Consider the following 16750-nt stretch of genomic DNA (forward strand, 5'->3'; position numbering starts at 1 on the left):
TCTGATGCATAGCCAGGTGGGAGCCACCCGGTGAGGCCCAGAGGGGACAGGGTGTGATCTCAAGAGTAATCGCAGTCAAAACCACAGCTACCTCACAGTTATTTTTAACTCACTAGTGACCACCACAAGGGCCGAGGAGGCTCAGAAAAGAATAGTGTGTATAAGCTGTTTAATTATAAGGCCCTGTTGAAGGGTTTTCTTGGTTGTATCATGAGCTCGTGTTGCCTCAGAATCACAGCGTAGGGTTTAGAGCTGGAAGAGAAGCATCGGGTGTTACTTATCACTTTCCCTGTAGGGTATTTAAATACCAGTAATTTTCTGCAGGCAGTCTTGACATGTAATCACTAAAAATTTGTTCCCCTAAATGCCTACAAGAAAATGGCTTATGTTGAGTTTAATTTTTTTTTAAGCATTCTACAGCAAAGTTTTTTTTTATTATTATTTTTTAATCTTAGTGAAGGAAGAGAAGTCATTTTAGTGCCACGGACAGTACCCATAAAATGCAGTAGGGATTGATTTATATTTACAGCTGGTAAATGAGACTTAGGTTACCTTGATATTTATAAGCGAGCAAGGTACCTGAAGATCCATTAGGTCCGTTGTGGAACAGATCTTAGATGTGGGAGGAAACAAGCATTTGTCTCTCCTCCAGGCTCATATTAGGTTGTCCTCCAGCATCTTTAGATTGCGGTGGGGGGGTGGGGGTGGCAGGTGTAGGGTAGAGAATACCAGGCCGCAGCTTGTGTGCAAGTCCCTTCCGGCATCACACGTCATAAATATTTGAGGCATATTCTCCTGGCCTTCTCTCAGAGTTCTGTGTCATCCGCACATTTGGAAATCATCGTCTTCTACAGCTTCATTCAGATGGTGGATCTGTCCATGGAACATGCTGGGGCCAAGGGCTTAAGTACCCTAGCGTGATCGGCCTTCCATATAGAGGTGTGCAGGGTGACCGGCCATCCCGGTTTGCCTGAGGCGTTTTCCTCGGATGTTGGACTTTTAGGGCTACAGCCAGGACAGTGCGGGGCAAACCAGGGCTCTTGGTCACTCTGGGCATGGAGACCGGAGGCCATCCTAAGGCACTATCGTGCAGCTCTGTTTGTCCCTGTTCCACAAAAGGATCCGAGATACGTTGTGTGTCCCTGCTGAGGTGGCAGACACTAAAGTCGGGGAGAGTTTTTTCCGCCAATTGAGAAACCCCATCAGGAAGGTAGCAAGGTTAGCTGGCTTGGCTGGTCCTCGGTGAACCCCAGTGCCACCTCCTAATGATAAAGGCCCATAAGCCTTCTGTTTCATAAGCTGTTTCAGCATTTTACCAGGTATCATCCTCAGCCTTAACACTGGACACAGCCATCATCATCCCAGAATTAAATGTGATGTTTTCCCATGGGACACAGTCCCCACCTTAACCTCAGTGCTTACGTTTATTATGAGACCACCGCTGCCGTACATTCTTTTAGGCTCAAGCAGATCTCTAAAGCCAAACCGCTTATTAAAGTCCATGTAAGTGAATGTGCCTTGTTGGGTGTTTTCATCTTAATTCACCTTTCAAGCCGATGCCCTTTCCTGCAGTTGACACGCTTCTGTCTCTTTCCCGACAGTCCTACCCGTCGAGTTACATGGAGTCAATAAAGCCCAACAAGTACGGCGTCATCTACTCCACCCCGTTACCGGATAAGTTCTTCCAGACCCCGGAAGGCCTGTCGCACGGGATGCAGATGGAGCCGGTGGACCTCACGGTGAACAAGCGCAGCTCCCCGCCCTCGGCCGGGGGCTCCCCCTCCTCCCTGAAGTTCCAGGCCCCGCACCGGAGAGCCTCGCCCGGGCTGAGCCTGCCCTCGTCCAGCCCGCCCGCCAAGAAGTACTCGCCGCCGCCGCCCCCCGGCGTGCAGCCCTTCAGCGTGCCGCTGTCCATGCCCCCCGTGATGGCCGCGGCCCTGTCCCGGCACGGCGGCATCCGCAGCCCAGGCATCCTGCCGGTCATCCAGCCCGTCGTGGTGCAGCCCGTCCCCTTCATGTACACCAGCCACCTCCAGCAGCCTCTCATGGTCTCCTTGTCGGAGGAGATGGAGAATTCCAGCAGTAGCATGCAAGGTAACCCCCCCTCCCCCGCCGCGGCTGAGGCCTTTAGAAGGACCTTGCCCTGCGGGTCTGCCCCGCAGGGTGTGGGGGAGGGAGCACCGGAAGCCTGGGGCCGGGAGCTGCTCTGCGCTGAAAAGGAAACATTCAGAGTCTGCCTAAGGCATTTCCTTTTTCTTTTTAAAGGGTCGATAGCTGGTAGGGCTCCCAAGAACCAGGCCAGCTGTTGAATGCTGTGAAAGAATTCGTTTCACTAAGTCACTGTCAACTTTGGGATAATATGAATCTTGACCTTAGAGTTTGCTTTATTGACTGCCAGCTTGGTGCTTAGGTGCAGAAAGGCATATAAGACATACCTTTAGGAATCCCCATTGGGGCTGAGTGGGTTAAGGACCAATGCTGTCTCTGTGAGGATGCAGGTTGACCCCTGGCCTTGCTCAGTGGGTTAAGGATCCCATGCTGCTCCAGGCTGCAGTGTAGATCTCACATGCCGCTCGGATCCAGTGTTGGCTGTGGCTGTGGTGTCAGCTGGCAGCTGCAGCTCTGCTTTCGACTCCTGGCCCAGGAATTCCCATATGCTGCAGATGGGGGCCCTAAAAAGAAAAAGAAAGAAATGCCTTTAGACCTTGTAATAACTAATGGCTGTTAAAAGCCACCTTGTTTACTGACTGGTCAGAAGCAAAGGCCTGGGGTTAAAGGAGATAAACAAAGGTCATAAGGAAGAAATCTTTGGGGGGCTGATGTCTTAAAAGTCCAGCTTCCTACATACAAAGCTTGCTGGGAAGATAATCTTCAGGAGCAACAGGAGTCCCCCCCAGATTCATGTCGGCTGTCACTGCCAAAGGCGCATACTCACACACACCAGTGTTATAGCTAGAAGCTGTGCAATAAAGTTTTTAAAGGCTGAATTGGTAAATTGTATATAGAGTGACTTTTCTATTTTTATTTTTTAGTACCTGTAATTGAATCATATGAGAAGCCTATATTACAGAAAAAAATTAAAATAGAACCTGGGATCGAACCACAGAGGACAGATTATTATCCTGAAGAAATGTCACCCCCTTTAATGAACTCAGTGTCCCCCCCGCAAGCCTTGTTGCAAGAGTAAGTATATTGAGGCCTGCCTGGCATTTGCATAGCAGTGTGCTTCTTGGAGCTGGAGCTGGAACAGAAGCACCAGCTTCCAACGCAGGATGTGTTGTGGACTGCCAGGGCTGCCTTGTTGCAGGGGCAGCCACTGGGCCAGACGGGAAAATCTCTCCAAAAGCAACGTACTCTGTCGCACAGATTACATCATGTTTTCAGTGACTTGGTCAGCAGTGATTTTGCCACTTAACTCCATAAATCATGTTTATCTTGGGTTTTATTTCTCATCCTTCCAGAGGCTGTGTATATAGTTCTCCCACCATCTTTATCCCCGTATCACCCTAGATAGAATTTGGTGTGGTAGAGACTCCACTTAAGTTTGGATCCTGAAACTGTGTCATAGGATCACACATCTTCCTTCCCGTTGCTAGTGCTCCTAAGTGTTTCCATGATGGAAAATGGCTTGAATCAGAATTTTTCAGGTCAACGTCAAGCACAAGAAAGATAGTTCAGAACCAGGCCTGTGGCAACAGAAAGTTGACTGTGTCACTCAGAGACGCTTGGCATTGAAAGAACTCTTTATTCTCTGGTCTTTTGAATCACGTCTGCCCTAGAGTGTTCCGTGGGCTTTCGAACTGCCATTCCGTAGGAAGTTTACACGGTAGTGGTCAGCATCCAGGCACCTCAACAGTAGCTGGTGTCACACACAGGCAAAATAACATCATGTCTGGGATTTGCCCTCACGATCGAGATCCTCGACTCCTACCAGTGATGGCACTGGGGGCTGTTTGGAGTAGGTGCGAACACGACCTTTGGATCTAACATCTGGGATCGCAGCTCTGCTCGCCACCACACGTATGACCTTGGCTTAGTCACCAAATCTTGTTGCCTCTGTTACCTCTTTATTTTCATTATTGGTTGTAATTATTTTTCTTGTTCTGGTCGTGTCCACATTGGATGTGGTGGCCAGTTTCCGATTACAATGGAAGTGCCACAGTTACTGTCTCCTCAGGGTCCCTTCTGTCATCTTCCTTCCCTTTTCTCCACCCATCCTCTGCCTTACATAGTTCTGTAGCAGAAGGTGAATTCTTTGCTTTTCGAGCAGCGGCTTTCTGAAACTTCAAATATATTCTAGTTGTATCCGCATGCAGCCTAGATAGGGTGCCTTCATAATAGTTCATGGATTAATTGTCATTTGCACCAAACCAGTCCATTTTTTTAGGGGGTGTGGAGGTTGTCATCCATCCCGACAGGTGGAGAAGAGAATGAATCTTCTCAGCCACATCAGCAGGGAGAGTGTCTGGGCGTCTTGTACAATATTCCTTCCGTAATTGCATAGTGCCCCTTCTTCCCCGCCCCCTAAAAGGAACTTTTCTAAGCCTTTTTAAAGGACTTACTTCATTCTCCCAAAACAAGCATGTGAGAGTCAGAGCAAATAGAGAACTGATGAGCCAAGACATAAATAACTCGCCTATAACCACACCAGTTAGCAGCACAGGGGGCCTGGGCTGATCTGCTTCCAGATGCTTGCTCTTCCTGCCATTTTTAGCCCACATCTAGCTGATTGCATCTGCTCCTGCCTTTGAGTGAAAGGAAAAACCAAAATGGATACATCTTATGGGCTGAATTACCTCTTCTTGAGGATGAGGGGCTTCTCTGGCAAGGGAAAGGGCAACATGGCTGGCACTTGTAATTGTTTCTACACAGGTGATGAAAAAGATGCTCTGAAAGCCAACTGCCCACATTTGGGGGGGGGGTCCATTGAGGAAAGGGGGTTGTTATTCCAAAGTCTAGGTCATTATGAATTACAATGTAACATGTTAACAGAAGAAGACTATTTAAAGACAATGTTTTGTGCTCTGAATGCTGTTGAAAAGAGAACACTTTTTCTCTCTTCCTACTTAAAGTCACAGTCTTTTGATGCTCTCAAGCTCAGTGACTTTCAGTGATGACTGAGTAATGTGCTTATCCTTAATGTTCAGCGACGTGTATTTGGCCTCTCAGAAGACGGAGCAGATTAGCCGCAACGGGGACACGTACTCTCCTCTCACAGATGTGATTAAGTAATGTCTTGGAGTGTGCCCAGTAGCATCCCACATAGGAAACCAGTTAGCCAGGAAAGGATCACTGCAAACCGAGCGCCTGGTACCATTTCAGTGAGGCAGCCCCAATAATTTTTGCCTTGGGAAACCCTTCCTTTATTTACAGGAGCCAACTTTAAAATACAGCCTTGAAATCCATTTGCTTGATCATAGAATTAGAGCGTAAGAATTATGTTGAAAGGCTCTCCAATGTGTATCAGATTCCTTTTGTTATTGATGTGTATGTGTGAAAATATATTCAGAACACAAAAGCTTGAAGATGCAACTTCCCTCCTGCGTTGTGTATGTGAAATTGTAGCAGAGGGAGTGGTTTCACTCAAAACAACGACCAGGTCTCTAACATCTAATAACTGTCTTCTTGGTGGTAATGATCCCAAACAACCTCTTTAAAAATGAGCAGCGAGGAGTCAGGCAGGATGAGTACCATCCCAAGCTCCTGACTTCCAGCCTCAGCCTGCACTGCCATCCGGTTCTCAAGAGATGGGCTGCTGACCCCTCGCAGAGTGATGCTACTTTCCGAGGAAGCTGTTGGCTGGGGTAGAGACTTCCTGATTGGGTGTGGGGACAGCCCCCCAAATTTCAATTTCTAGTTTGAAATTAAACAACTAGAGGGGCAGAGTTGCCAATCTGGGTCTCTGAACCTTGAAATAGGAACAGCTACCATCAGCAGATTGGCGTCGGGAACAGATTCTGCTCTGGGGTGCTTTGTGCAGATTACTCCCGGCAGCCTTCTGAGGTCGGATCATCGTCACCCCCATTTTACAGAGAGCAAGCTGAGGGTCATGGGGATGTCAGTGGCAGAGCTGGAATTTCAGGCTGGAACGCACAGCCTTTTAGGCTACCTTTTTGGGGGGGAGGTGGGTAACATTTTTCACAAAAGGAGCGACTGGAAAAGCAGTCACAACTGCTGCACAGAAACTGTTAGACAGATTCCCCACCCATAAACTCTGATAACTGGGGGGAGACTCTCAAGTGATCTGGGATTCTCTCCCAGTGTCTCTAGAAGCACGTGAGAGACATTTAACCATTCGGTTTTTTCCCCTCAGCATTTTATTTCCTGAAATTCTCTTAACGAAGGTGAAAATGTTCGTTTGAGGGCCTTACACTTGAAAGTTAAAAATAAACTGGTAACTGTTTTTTCTTTTTATTGAAGATCTTGGGTTAATAGTCGAGCTTTCTAAAAACTCTGTTCATCAGCCTCTCACTTCTCTCTTTTCTCAGCTCTTTGTTTGTACCTTTATATCATTGAAGTCCTTGTTCTTTTTTTCCTCCTCTCACTAGTTCATGTTCACTTTTCTATGTACCTAAACTTGGCTCTTGTATTCTGTTGTATCATCCCTCTAAGCATCAGGGTTGGAAAGTAAAGTGATACTCAAACAGACAGTTTTCTTGGCTAATAGTTAAGTGAGAAATAAATAAGGTCACTTAAGACAAAATGCACCTTTTATTCTCTTCCTAGTCATTGCTTCCAGTGCCTGAAAAAGTTGTTGATGAGGGAAGTGTCTTTACAAATTTCATTTCAGGGACTGTCTTTTGAGTTTTTTTATGTTTTATTATTATTTTTATTCTCTATCTCACAGGATTGTTTACCCTCATCACATTCTTTTTTCCTTTTCATGAGTCTTTTTCCCACCATACACACTTAGATAAAACATTCATACATTATTTGGAACATTTTAAGAACTTTTGACTTAAAAGAAAAAGAAATCTTCTGTTACAGTTAGAGGCCAGCTACATAGGCTTGTAAGGTATCAAGTAATTAGTCATTAGAAAAGCAAATGGACGGATTAGAATTTGTTCTTTTTTTTTTTTTTTTTTTTTTTTTTGCTTTCTTAGGGCCGCACCTTGGCACATGGAGGTTTCCAGGCTAGGGGTCCAATCGGAGCTACAGCTGCTGGTCTACGCCACAGCCACGCCAGATCTGAGCCACGTTTGCAACCTACACCACAGCTCACGGCAACACCAGATCCTTAATCCTGTCACTGAGCAAGGCCAGGGATTGAACCCATGTCATGGTTCCTAGTCGGATTTGTTTCCGCTCTGCCACAAATGGGAACTCCTAGAACTTGTTAATTACCTACATCAGTCAGCAGAGGAAGCCTGAGAAAACTACCAGTTTTCCCCAGCTCTTCCTCATCTGCCTTTTCTGTCCACCAACGTCCTTTCTGAAAAAGAGAAAGTTCTTAGTGTTGAGAAAGTTAAACGTGATTGGATTTGAACTCCCCCCACCCCCACCCACAGTGACGTGCAGGCACAGGAACCAAGAGTCTGAATGTGAGGAATCAGGAAGGCAGGGAGGACCGTGGCCGAATGGCTGGGAGGGAGCCCATCTGTGCCCGGAGCCCGGCCAGCCCTGGTGAGGGGCCTTCTATCTGACCACCAGCACTGCTTGTGGTTCTCCCTGCAGGAGGAGGAATAGTTACAGTAAAGGTTTGAGATTGTGAAAAACAGCTGTGCCAGCATTTTTTTTTTTTTTTTTTAAGATCAAAATCAAATAGGAATGGAGCCTCTTTAAGAGACTCACCCTCAAAGCCAATTGTGTAAAAGATAAAACGTTGATGCATCCTGTGTGGTGGCCTGAGACTTAGGGATCTTTTATGTTTTCCCCACAAGCACAGTAAGTGGAAACCTGGGCAGCCTGTGAGAAAACACAGCACGGCGTTCACCAGCACTGAGTACCAGCAAATTCTTCTATAGGAAGGCAGATTTTAATTGAGGAAAAGATTCTCTCCTAGCACCTTGCGGCGCCTCCCTCTAGCATAGCACCTAACCCTTCTTACTGTCATTACTTATCTACATGTCTGTCTCCCCCTAGAGTGTGCTCCTCCAGGGCAGGAACCCTGTTTTAATTCATCTTTGTGTCCCGGTGCCAAGCCCAGTGCCTGGCTCATGGTAGGTGCTCACTCCATGTTTGTTGAATGAATATAGCAGTGCTTCTTGGGTTGATCAGCTAATTTCTTTTGGTTTACTTTGTTGGGTTTTTTCGTTTGTTTGTTTGTTTCTGCCCAGTGTTGTTAATGCTTTTGGTAGCCTGAAGGAAAGGAAGAGGCTTTCCCTCACCGTTGTGTGTTTGGCTCTGGCTTTCCTAGGAATCACCCTTCCGTCATTGTGCAGCCCGGGAAGAGACCTTTACCTGTGGAATCTCCAGACACCCAGAGGAAGCGGAGGATACACAGATGTGATTATGACGGCTGCAACAAAGTATACACTAAAAGCTCTCACTTGAAAGCACACAGAAGAACACATACAGGTATTAGAATCGCTTCATCTTTCTTCTTGAGTACTAGAATGGAATGTTAAAACAAATGATCTGGCTTTCAGAGGTTATCATAATGAACTCTTTTTCAGGTATCTTGAGACTTACCATAGATGGCTGCAGAGGGCTCTTGTCAGTTGTGAAAAATGAAGTTTTTAATAATGATGTGTCTTTATGATCATTAGAATAGATTCAGAGTAATCTGTGTAAAAAGGTACCTCCACATTCACTTGCAGCCCTCTGGTCTCTGTAGTGAGAGAGAGGCAGGAATCCTCTACCAGGAACAGAGGGGAAGGTGCCCATAGCCATGGGCCTGTTTGATCAAGGATGGCTCCTCATATGGGCTGTCACTTAATCAGTGCTGTACATTATCAAGTTCATGATGGGAACAACAAAACAATTCTTTGTGCAGAACCAGGAAATGGCAGCAGTTTATCGAAGTGGAGTTCAGGAGCTCCCTGGTGGCCTAGCGGTTAGGGACTTAATGTGGTCAGTGCTGTGGCTCAGGTTCATTCCCTGGCCAGGGAAATTGTGCATGCCATGGGTGTGGCCAAAAGAAAGAAAAAAGAAATGGAACTCAAATGGAAGATAGTCATTAAAGAAAAGTGAAAAAAAAGTGGGTAATTATCCTCTTCTAGAATGAGGGAACTCATGTGTGAGTGCCTGCTGTATTCATCCTGGGGTCTTTTCCAGCTTGCCCAGATTGACCAGAATGTGCAGCCAGACCTTATAAAAAGAGTTAAACAGGTGAAGAGAACATAAAATTGTTCTGTGGGGTCGTGAACATTCTGTAGCAAAACATCTTAAGGAATTCGTACAAACAAATGCTTTGAACAACCTGATGCACGGCAGTTGGTGATTACTGTCCATGATGGGCCTCATCCGACCTGACCTCAGACTCTGGGATGTGACATTCTAGTGTAACAGCCGTTTGCCCCTGTGCATATTGCCTTAGCTCGGAAGGGAGACCTTTTGGAGTCTTGTGAGTCATTCTTGTCAGGAAGAGTTATAAAGAGAAGAATCTGGGATTTGGAAGAGAAAAGGAAGTGAAGTATCTGGCAGAGTGGAAGCGAAGCTTTTCAATGCTTCTTGGGGAGGAAGCTGGGGGAATTCAGCCTGCACACAACTGTGCTTTGGTTTCCTCTGGTGTTACCACGGAGGTGCTGAGGGTGACAGCCAGCCTCGCCTTTAGAGGACCACCCAGTGGGCGGTGCCAAATAGGTTCCCAAAAGCACCCCGCCCCCTGCGGTATGAATGGGGACCAGAGAGGCAGGTGTCAGCAAAGGCCAGCCTAAGATTAAAAAGACCTTGGGGAGTTCCTGTCGTGGCTCAGTGGTTAACGAACCGGGCTAGAAACCAGGAGGTTGAGGGTTCGATCCTTGGCCTCACTCAGCAGGTTAAGGATCCGGTGTGGTGTAGGTCGAAGACATGGCTCGCATCTGGCATTGCTGTGGCTGTGGCTGGCAGCTGTAGCTCCCATCGGACCCCTAGCCTGGGAACCCCCATATGCTGCGGGTGTGGCCCTAAAAAGACAAAAGACCAAAAAAAAAAAAAAGACCTTGGATATTTGGATGACAATTCAGATGTAGGAAAAATAACATTAGCATTTATATTCTGTGCAGCAAAGAAGGCAATATAAATTCTGACTATCTCATTGAAATGCCAAGGAATGGCAGTCCTTTAAGGTTTCTAGAAAAAGGGATAGTAGGTGGGAATGAATCTGAGATGCCCATCACCCCGCATTACTAATTTAAACATGTAAAATCGCCATTAACTGCCTTTTTATTTGTAAAGGCCTTCAGAGTGTCTATTCCTGTGATTTTCCCTCCAGGGTCTTCTTTTTTTCACCTGTAAATTATCAATTGGGGGGGGCAGGATTTACTGTATTTTCAGTACATCTGAATTAAAGCATTATACTTAGGCATTGTTGTTTTTGACTAAACAAAAAATAAAATGTTGACAGGGACCTAGGAACTGCATATTTTTAAAAAACAATAAGAAAATCCTGCCAACGTTTGATTTGGACTTCTCATTGAATGGCTAACAAGACATGTAGCTAAGCTCCTAGGAAGGTTTACAACTTGGAGATCAACAATACAGATCCCTGGGTGTTAAAAAGTTACTCATCCCTACTATTGAGGGCAAAACAGAATAGATTTCATTGCAATAAGTATGCTTAAAGAACTCTTAAAATCCACCCCTCCCCCAATTTTGGACAGAAAGCCAATTAAATATTAGGACAGTTTATTTTTCTTGTTTGTCCCCTAGTTTATAAAGCGCTGTGGTACTCAGACAAATGTACGAACATATCTTGGAAATAATGTTTGTCAGGAGCTTTAGCTCAAAAATATTTATTATCTTTATCGTTCTTTTTTGCTTTCAATTTATGGTTACCAAAGGAGAAGGGGGTGCATAAATTAGGAGTTTGGGATCAAAATATATACACTACCATATATAAAATAGATCACCAACAAAATCCTACTATATAGGCCAGGAATTATACCTGTGACCTTGTAGTAACTTATAATGGAAAAGAATCTTTAAAAAACTGTGTGTTTGTATAACCGCATTGCTTTGCAATATACCTGAGTTATAACAACTATATTTCAATACACAGTTATTAGAAAATAAATCAAATGATGGCTGGAGGGGCAAAAAATAATACATCCTCTTGCTCTCAGAAAACAATAAGCTCTTTTTTCCCCCCTTTCTGCAGGAGAAAAACCCTACAAATGTACATGGGAAGGATGCACATGGAAATTTGCTCGGTCTGATGAACTCACAAGACATTTCCGAAAACATACTGGAATCAAACCTTTCCAGTGTCCAGACTGTGACCGCAGCTTCTCCCGCTCTGACCACCTTGCCCTGCATAGGAAACGCCACATGCTCGTTTGAACGCGTCCATCTCCCGCCTCACCGTGGCTCCCCACTCTCCCAGCTCACTCTCTGTCCTCCCTGCCATTATCTAACTCATTTTTTACATGTACATTTTCATTTTGATTCAGCTGGTCTGAATCTCTGAATTTCTAGCATTCAAACTTCCATATGGTCAGTAGTAACTATTCTCTAATCCTCCCTCTCCTTACCACGGGTCAGACCTAAAGAATGTGAACACTTTTTTTTTTTTTTTTTTTTTTTTTCCGGGGATGCTAAGCAAACCCCTCTTAGAGATACATTTAATGTAATGAGAACAAGGGAACATGTCAACTAACATAACCCATTGTCGGTTTCTCCATGTATTCCTCAAAAGAATGTCAAAGTAAATGTATTAGAAATACAGTATCCAGCCTGCTGGTCCTTCCCAGAGACACCGAGACCTCTGTGGCCTGTGATCGCGTTTGGTGCTCCACGGCGAAAAGAAGGGTGGGACCTTTCCCACGTTAGCTAGAAGGGCGGAAGGCTTTCAGGCTAGTGCGGTCAGCTTCTCCACTGTCCCTCACCAATCTGGCTTGTCAATTTGAATTTGTCACTCCATCGAAATGTACGTCCCTTACCCTCCTTTGTGCCTACAGCTGCTAAGGAGGTCTTTGCCACCCCTACGAGATGAGCCAGAGCTGGTGACACAGGTGGGTGATGGACGGATCGTTGAGGGGATGGATGCTGTACTTGCGTAGCAAGAAGTCCGAGCAGAAGGGCATCGCGCCGGGGCAGAGCAGGGTGGACCGAGGAAGCCAGCCAGTCCTGCTGGGCTAGGGCTTTCCGGGCAGTATGTTCCCGGAGCTTCAGTCCCTATGCATGTTCATGTGCCGTGTGAAACTCCACTGCGAAGCCAGATACTGACGGGGTCATCCACCCACCTGTCTGCATTTCTACAGTGTCCTTAATGTGGGTCACCAAGCATTGATCGAAGGGATGCCGCAAAAATATTTGCCCAGTAATGGTAAAAAAAAAAAAAAGCCTTTTGGTTAAGGGTATGAATGGCCTTTTACCCCATCTCCTTAACAACTGTTTTGCAAACAGGGAAACGTTGTGTGGTAATTGTATTCCCATATCAAATTAATCATGGAGCTTTCATACGGAAACCCTTCTGTGTGAGCTGTAAGGTGCCAAATTGGCTGTCATCTGTGTTCATGACACACATCTTAAATAAGCATCTGCTAATACTAATTCCTTCAAGTTTAGACCTGAGTGACACTATTTGTAAATATCAATAGTTGTGAAGCACATGTACCTTTCTTTGGAGGACAGATTTCTGAAAAATCTAGAAAACCACAGTTCAGGGATTCATAAATGTAGCTCAAAGTCCCAAAGGTTTACTGTTGGAGCTGGCAGTCTCCTATCACTATCAACTATCCTATGAGAAGAACAAACTGAAAATGACTCGTGTTTATGTTGAAGATTAATAGTAACCTTAAGTGGGGGGGGGACGTTTTTCAAAAGCAGGCTTTTGAGCACCATAGTGTAAATGCCAATAAAAATAATTCATGTGTAGAGATGCCATTGGTCCTAAATTTGAAGAAAGTGGGCAACGGTGGTCTAAGGTGGGTGCATGTAAGCAAGTGTGTCTTCATCCCTCAATCAAGGATGGAGAAGCAGAGAGAAGAATGGAATCCTGAAGGTTCATCCCAGCCGCAACTCAGGATCCAACACAACTTTAACTGGGAGGAATGTGCTGTTCAGTTGTGTTCAAGACAGCAGGGCACGAGTGACTCTGGAGGCCTGCAAATCATGTTGGGGAGCTTACCTTGATGGCGCTATGTTGCTAAAAATTAGTTACAGGGACTTCGCACCTAAGAGATCCCACTCATCAGCCCTCAAATCCACCAAAAGGAGGTGGCGTTGAGAAATGCAAAGTAATGTTATCGTGGCACTTGGTTTTTTTCTTTTCTTTTTTTTAAAGCACTGCAAAATTTGTTTAGAATATTAAAACATTCTTATGAAGCTTTTGTTTTGTTTTCTGCAACTAGGACATGAATTGGGATTTAAAAAAAAAAAACGGCTCTTGGAAAAGTAGGTATTGTCTGTATTGTCGACGCTTAGTCACATTCATGCCAAAGTGTTCATGGCTTGAAATGGTTCTTCCACAGCACTCCAAAGCACGAACGAAGTTGGAGTGCAAAGAACATTTTTGTCTTAATGGAGATAACCAGTTTGTGTGTGTTCTAACCCATCTCGAAGGTGGGAAAAGGGGCAAGAAAGTGAAGAATTGATCTTTGAATAATTATCTCTAAGTCCAGCTGATAGAAGGCTCCATGGGTTCTCATGAAATTGGATGTGTTGGCTATGGCATATTTAAATTTTTTTCAAAAAAGCAAGGCCCTGCAAAGACTATTATTACATTACTCTTCAGCTTGCCTAGATTATGCTAACAGTTTTTTGAGAAAGATACACTTGAACTCTGAAAGAACCAACCCAGGAAGCTCTTCTCTGTTCCCATGCTGGTCTAGATACTTTAGGTACCAATTGGCTCTTAACCAAATTTTCCTTTTATATATATATATTTGTACTTTACTATGATAGTTGAGAAATTTAGTCTTTAGTATTTCTAGCTATTACTGTGGAAGACCTCCAGTACAAGATAAGTTGCCCTTGAACATGTGGTTTTAAATGATATGCCATGTTACTAGCAATGGTGATTTTAATTGCAATATTTTCGATTGATGAGGATGATTTGTAAAGATGAGGTTTGTGTTGTATCAATTCTGTGTGTTAGAGAAGTTCTTTGGTTTTTATCCAGGTGTCATCTTGGGGAAGAAGTCAGAAAAATTAAATCTGCATCCGTCATAGTTTAGAGTTCTAAAATGTGAATCTACACCATACATGGGCATTAACATTTTAAATCGCCTGTTTGGAGAATGTGTTAGCAGCATAGCTATGTTCAACTAAGGAAATGCGAAATACCAGAAGTTTCAAGAGCCTTGGAACAGATTTACAGGGGAACTATATGTGTATGTGTATATTTTATTCAACACCCATCTGCACTATCAGTGTTGCACTAATGTGGAAATTTGATGAACTATATTGCTGAGACTGTATATCTGCAGGTCATTCCTGGTTAGATTGTTTTAAAGACAATCTCAAAGATCTGAGGTTTTAAGATACTTTGATTGGTTTGAAAATATACAGTCCTCTTGAAGGAATTGCTGTCAGACATGAAGTTGCTCAGAGCTGTCTTTATTCTCTTCTGGGTCAAGGTTAACAGTTTCTAAATGATTGCAAATTCACTTAAACAATACATTTACAAAGCCATTTTACATGCATTAAACGAGGGCTACAACAATATTATGTTTTACAAATACTAGCACTTTTTTTTCTTTTCCTGTTATGTACTTAGTGTTAGAGGGTCAAAATAGTCTTTCGGCTTAGCATCTCTTAAACCATCCCTGCAAGTGTAGCAGGATTATTACATTTACAGTACTTTAATACTTGTATAAACTATGCAGAAATTTTTAATAAAGTGTAATATATTTTATAAGCTAATAAGACTGAATGGGTAAAGGTTTTTAGCATGCATTAGTACACTTGCAAATACTGAAAACATTTTGGTAATCTTTCTTACTAAAGATGTGAATGTTTAATGTACCTTCTCTGTTTCTACTCTGTAGTCCAATGGGAATTCAGTAATGACATTTTGTCATGTCAAACTGTGAACATAAATTTGTACTGTACAGTCCTCATGTACTATACACAGTATGCAATATATGTATTATATACTTGTTAATAAAATCATCAGAATATTAAATTTGATCCTGTGGTTACTATATATGCAGTGATCACTAGGAACAAAACTTAGCCAGGTAACATGTAAAAAGCCCTTAGAGATTTCAAAGTAAATCACCCTTTGATAGGTAATCATTAGTGAAGGGAAAGAAAACACCTAATTCAAGATGCTCTGTGTAACTGCCCTTAAAGCTATGCCCCTGGGTTTCTGATAACAAGTCTTCCAAGTACAAAGCATAAACTTACAGATAACCCAACAGAAACCTACAAACTCACCTAGTACATTCTTGAAATATTTTGTCTATGACCTACCTGCTTCCAAGAGAATTTTCAGTGCCTTGTCTATAGTACTTTAAATTTTTAAATTAAAAGATCAAGATTCATAGCTTGGGCAGTGGGGCATTAGGGACGAGATAAGAACCATTAAAGTAAGTAGTTCTAGATAAACATGGTTTTTCAAGTCTCAGCCATGTCGGTGGACATCGTAGCATTACAGGAACAAGCAGTTTCTGGTGGGCATTTACAGTTGTAGTTTAAGGCAAAACGTCTATCCTTTTCCTCCCGCTAAGTGTGTAGTTGAAGCCAAGGTCTCAGCAGCTTCCTCTGGCCAGGCTTCATCTTAGCTAACCATGAAATCATGTTTGACTGGCCCTTGTCACATGACTCACCTTCACAGGAGGGGGCTGGAGGGGAGGACTTGGGGAGACTGATTTCATCCTTCAGAGCCCTCACTGTCAGCATCATAGGGAAGGGAACTTCTCCGCTTTTATACTGTGAGAGTTGACTGCAGACTCAGGGTATAGGTGACTGTCACATCCCAACAGAATATCACCTTTGATTAGTCCAGACGATGGGCTGCCATTCCTTCACTATGTGTCACACAGGGGTGAGATGATATTTGCGAAGTTCAAAATAAGACCCAGCCGTCTATGGAAATAACTTTGTTAAAGCTGGTTTCTGCCTGAGTGAGTGATGGGAATGGTGACAAATAGACTTGATGAGAAAGCAAATCCTTTGAGGAATGGTGGAACAAAGTAAGGATGTTAAGCGCACACACACACGCACACAAAATACATCATCATTGTCCAATATTTAAATGCTGTCAGGTCAAAGAAGGAATGAGGAACCTTACTGGGGCAAGTTATCAAGCCTAGCGTGCCTTAAGGGAAAGGTGACTGTGTTCAGAGGAGGATGGGTTGAGATGTTTGTGAAAACACATACCTGTAGGAGTATTGAGTTGAATTATTACAGATCAGAGAGGCCTGTGTGTATGCACAAAACAATGAATTACTCTTCAAGAGTGTATTTGTTGGCATTCCCATTGTGGCTCAGTGGTTTAAGAACCCAACTAGGATCCATGAGGACGTGGGTTCGATCCATGGCCTCGATCAGGGGGTTAAGGATCCGGTGTTGCCTTGAACTGTGGTGTAGGGCACAGACATGACTTGGATCCAGCGTTGCTGTGGCTGTGGCGTAGGCCAGCAGCTGCAGCCCCCATTCGACCCCTAGCCTGGGAACTTCCATGTGCCGCCATTAAAGATGTGCAAACTGAACCCGTTACCAC

General features: G+C 44.1%; 1 protein-coding gene across 3 annotated transcripts in view; it reads left to right on the top strand.

The window, feature by feature from the left end:
* Positions 1 to 15203, top strand: part of KLF3 (Kruppel like factor 3) — a 36004-nt gene extending 20801 nt beyond the window's left edge. For 2 of the 3 annotated variants that reach the window (XM_021100284.1, XM_021100283.1), the window contains exons 3-6: positions 1602 to 2094; positions 3033 to 3183; positions 8357 to 8517; positions 11240 to 15203. In XM_021100284.1, coding sequence (XP_020955943.1) covers positions 1602 to 2094; positions 3033 to 3183; positions 8357 to 8517; positions 11240 to 11421 — 987 coding nt within the window. In that variant the 3' untranslated portion in view covers positions 11422 to 15203. 3 annotated transcript variants of the gene reach the window in all.

The sequence above is a fragment of the Sus scrofa genome, chromosome 8, assembly GCF_000003025.6.
Source record: "Sus scrofa isolate TJ Tabasco breed Duroc chromosome 8, Sscrofa11.1, whole genome shotgun sequence".
Classification (NCBI taxonomy): domain Eukaryota; kingdom Metazoa; phylum Chordata; class Mammalia; order Artiodactyla; family Suidae; genus Sus; species Sus scrofa.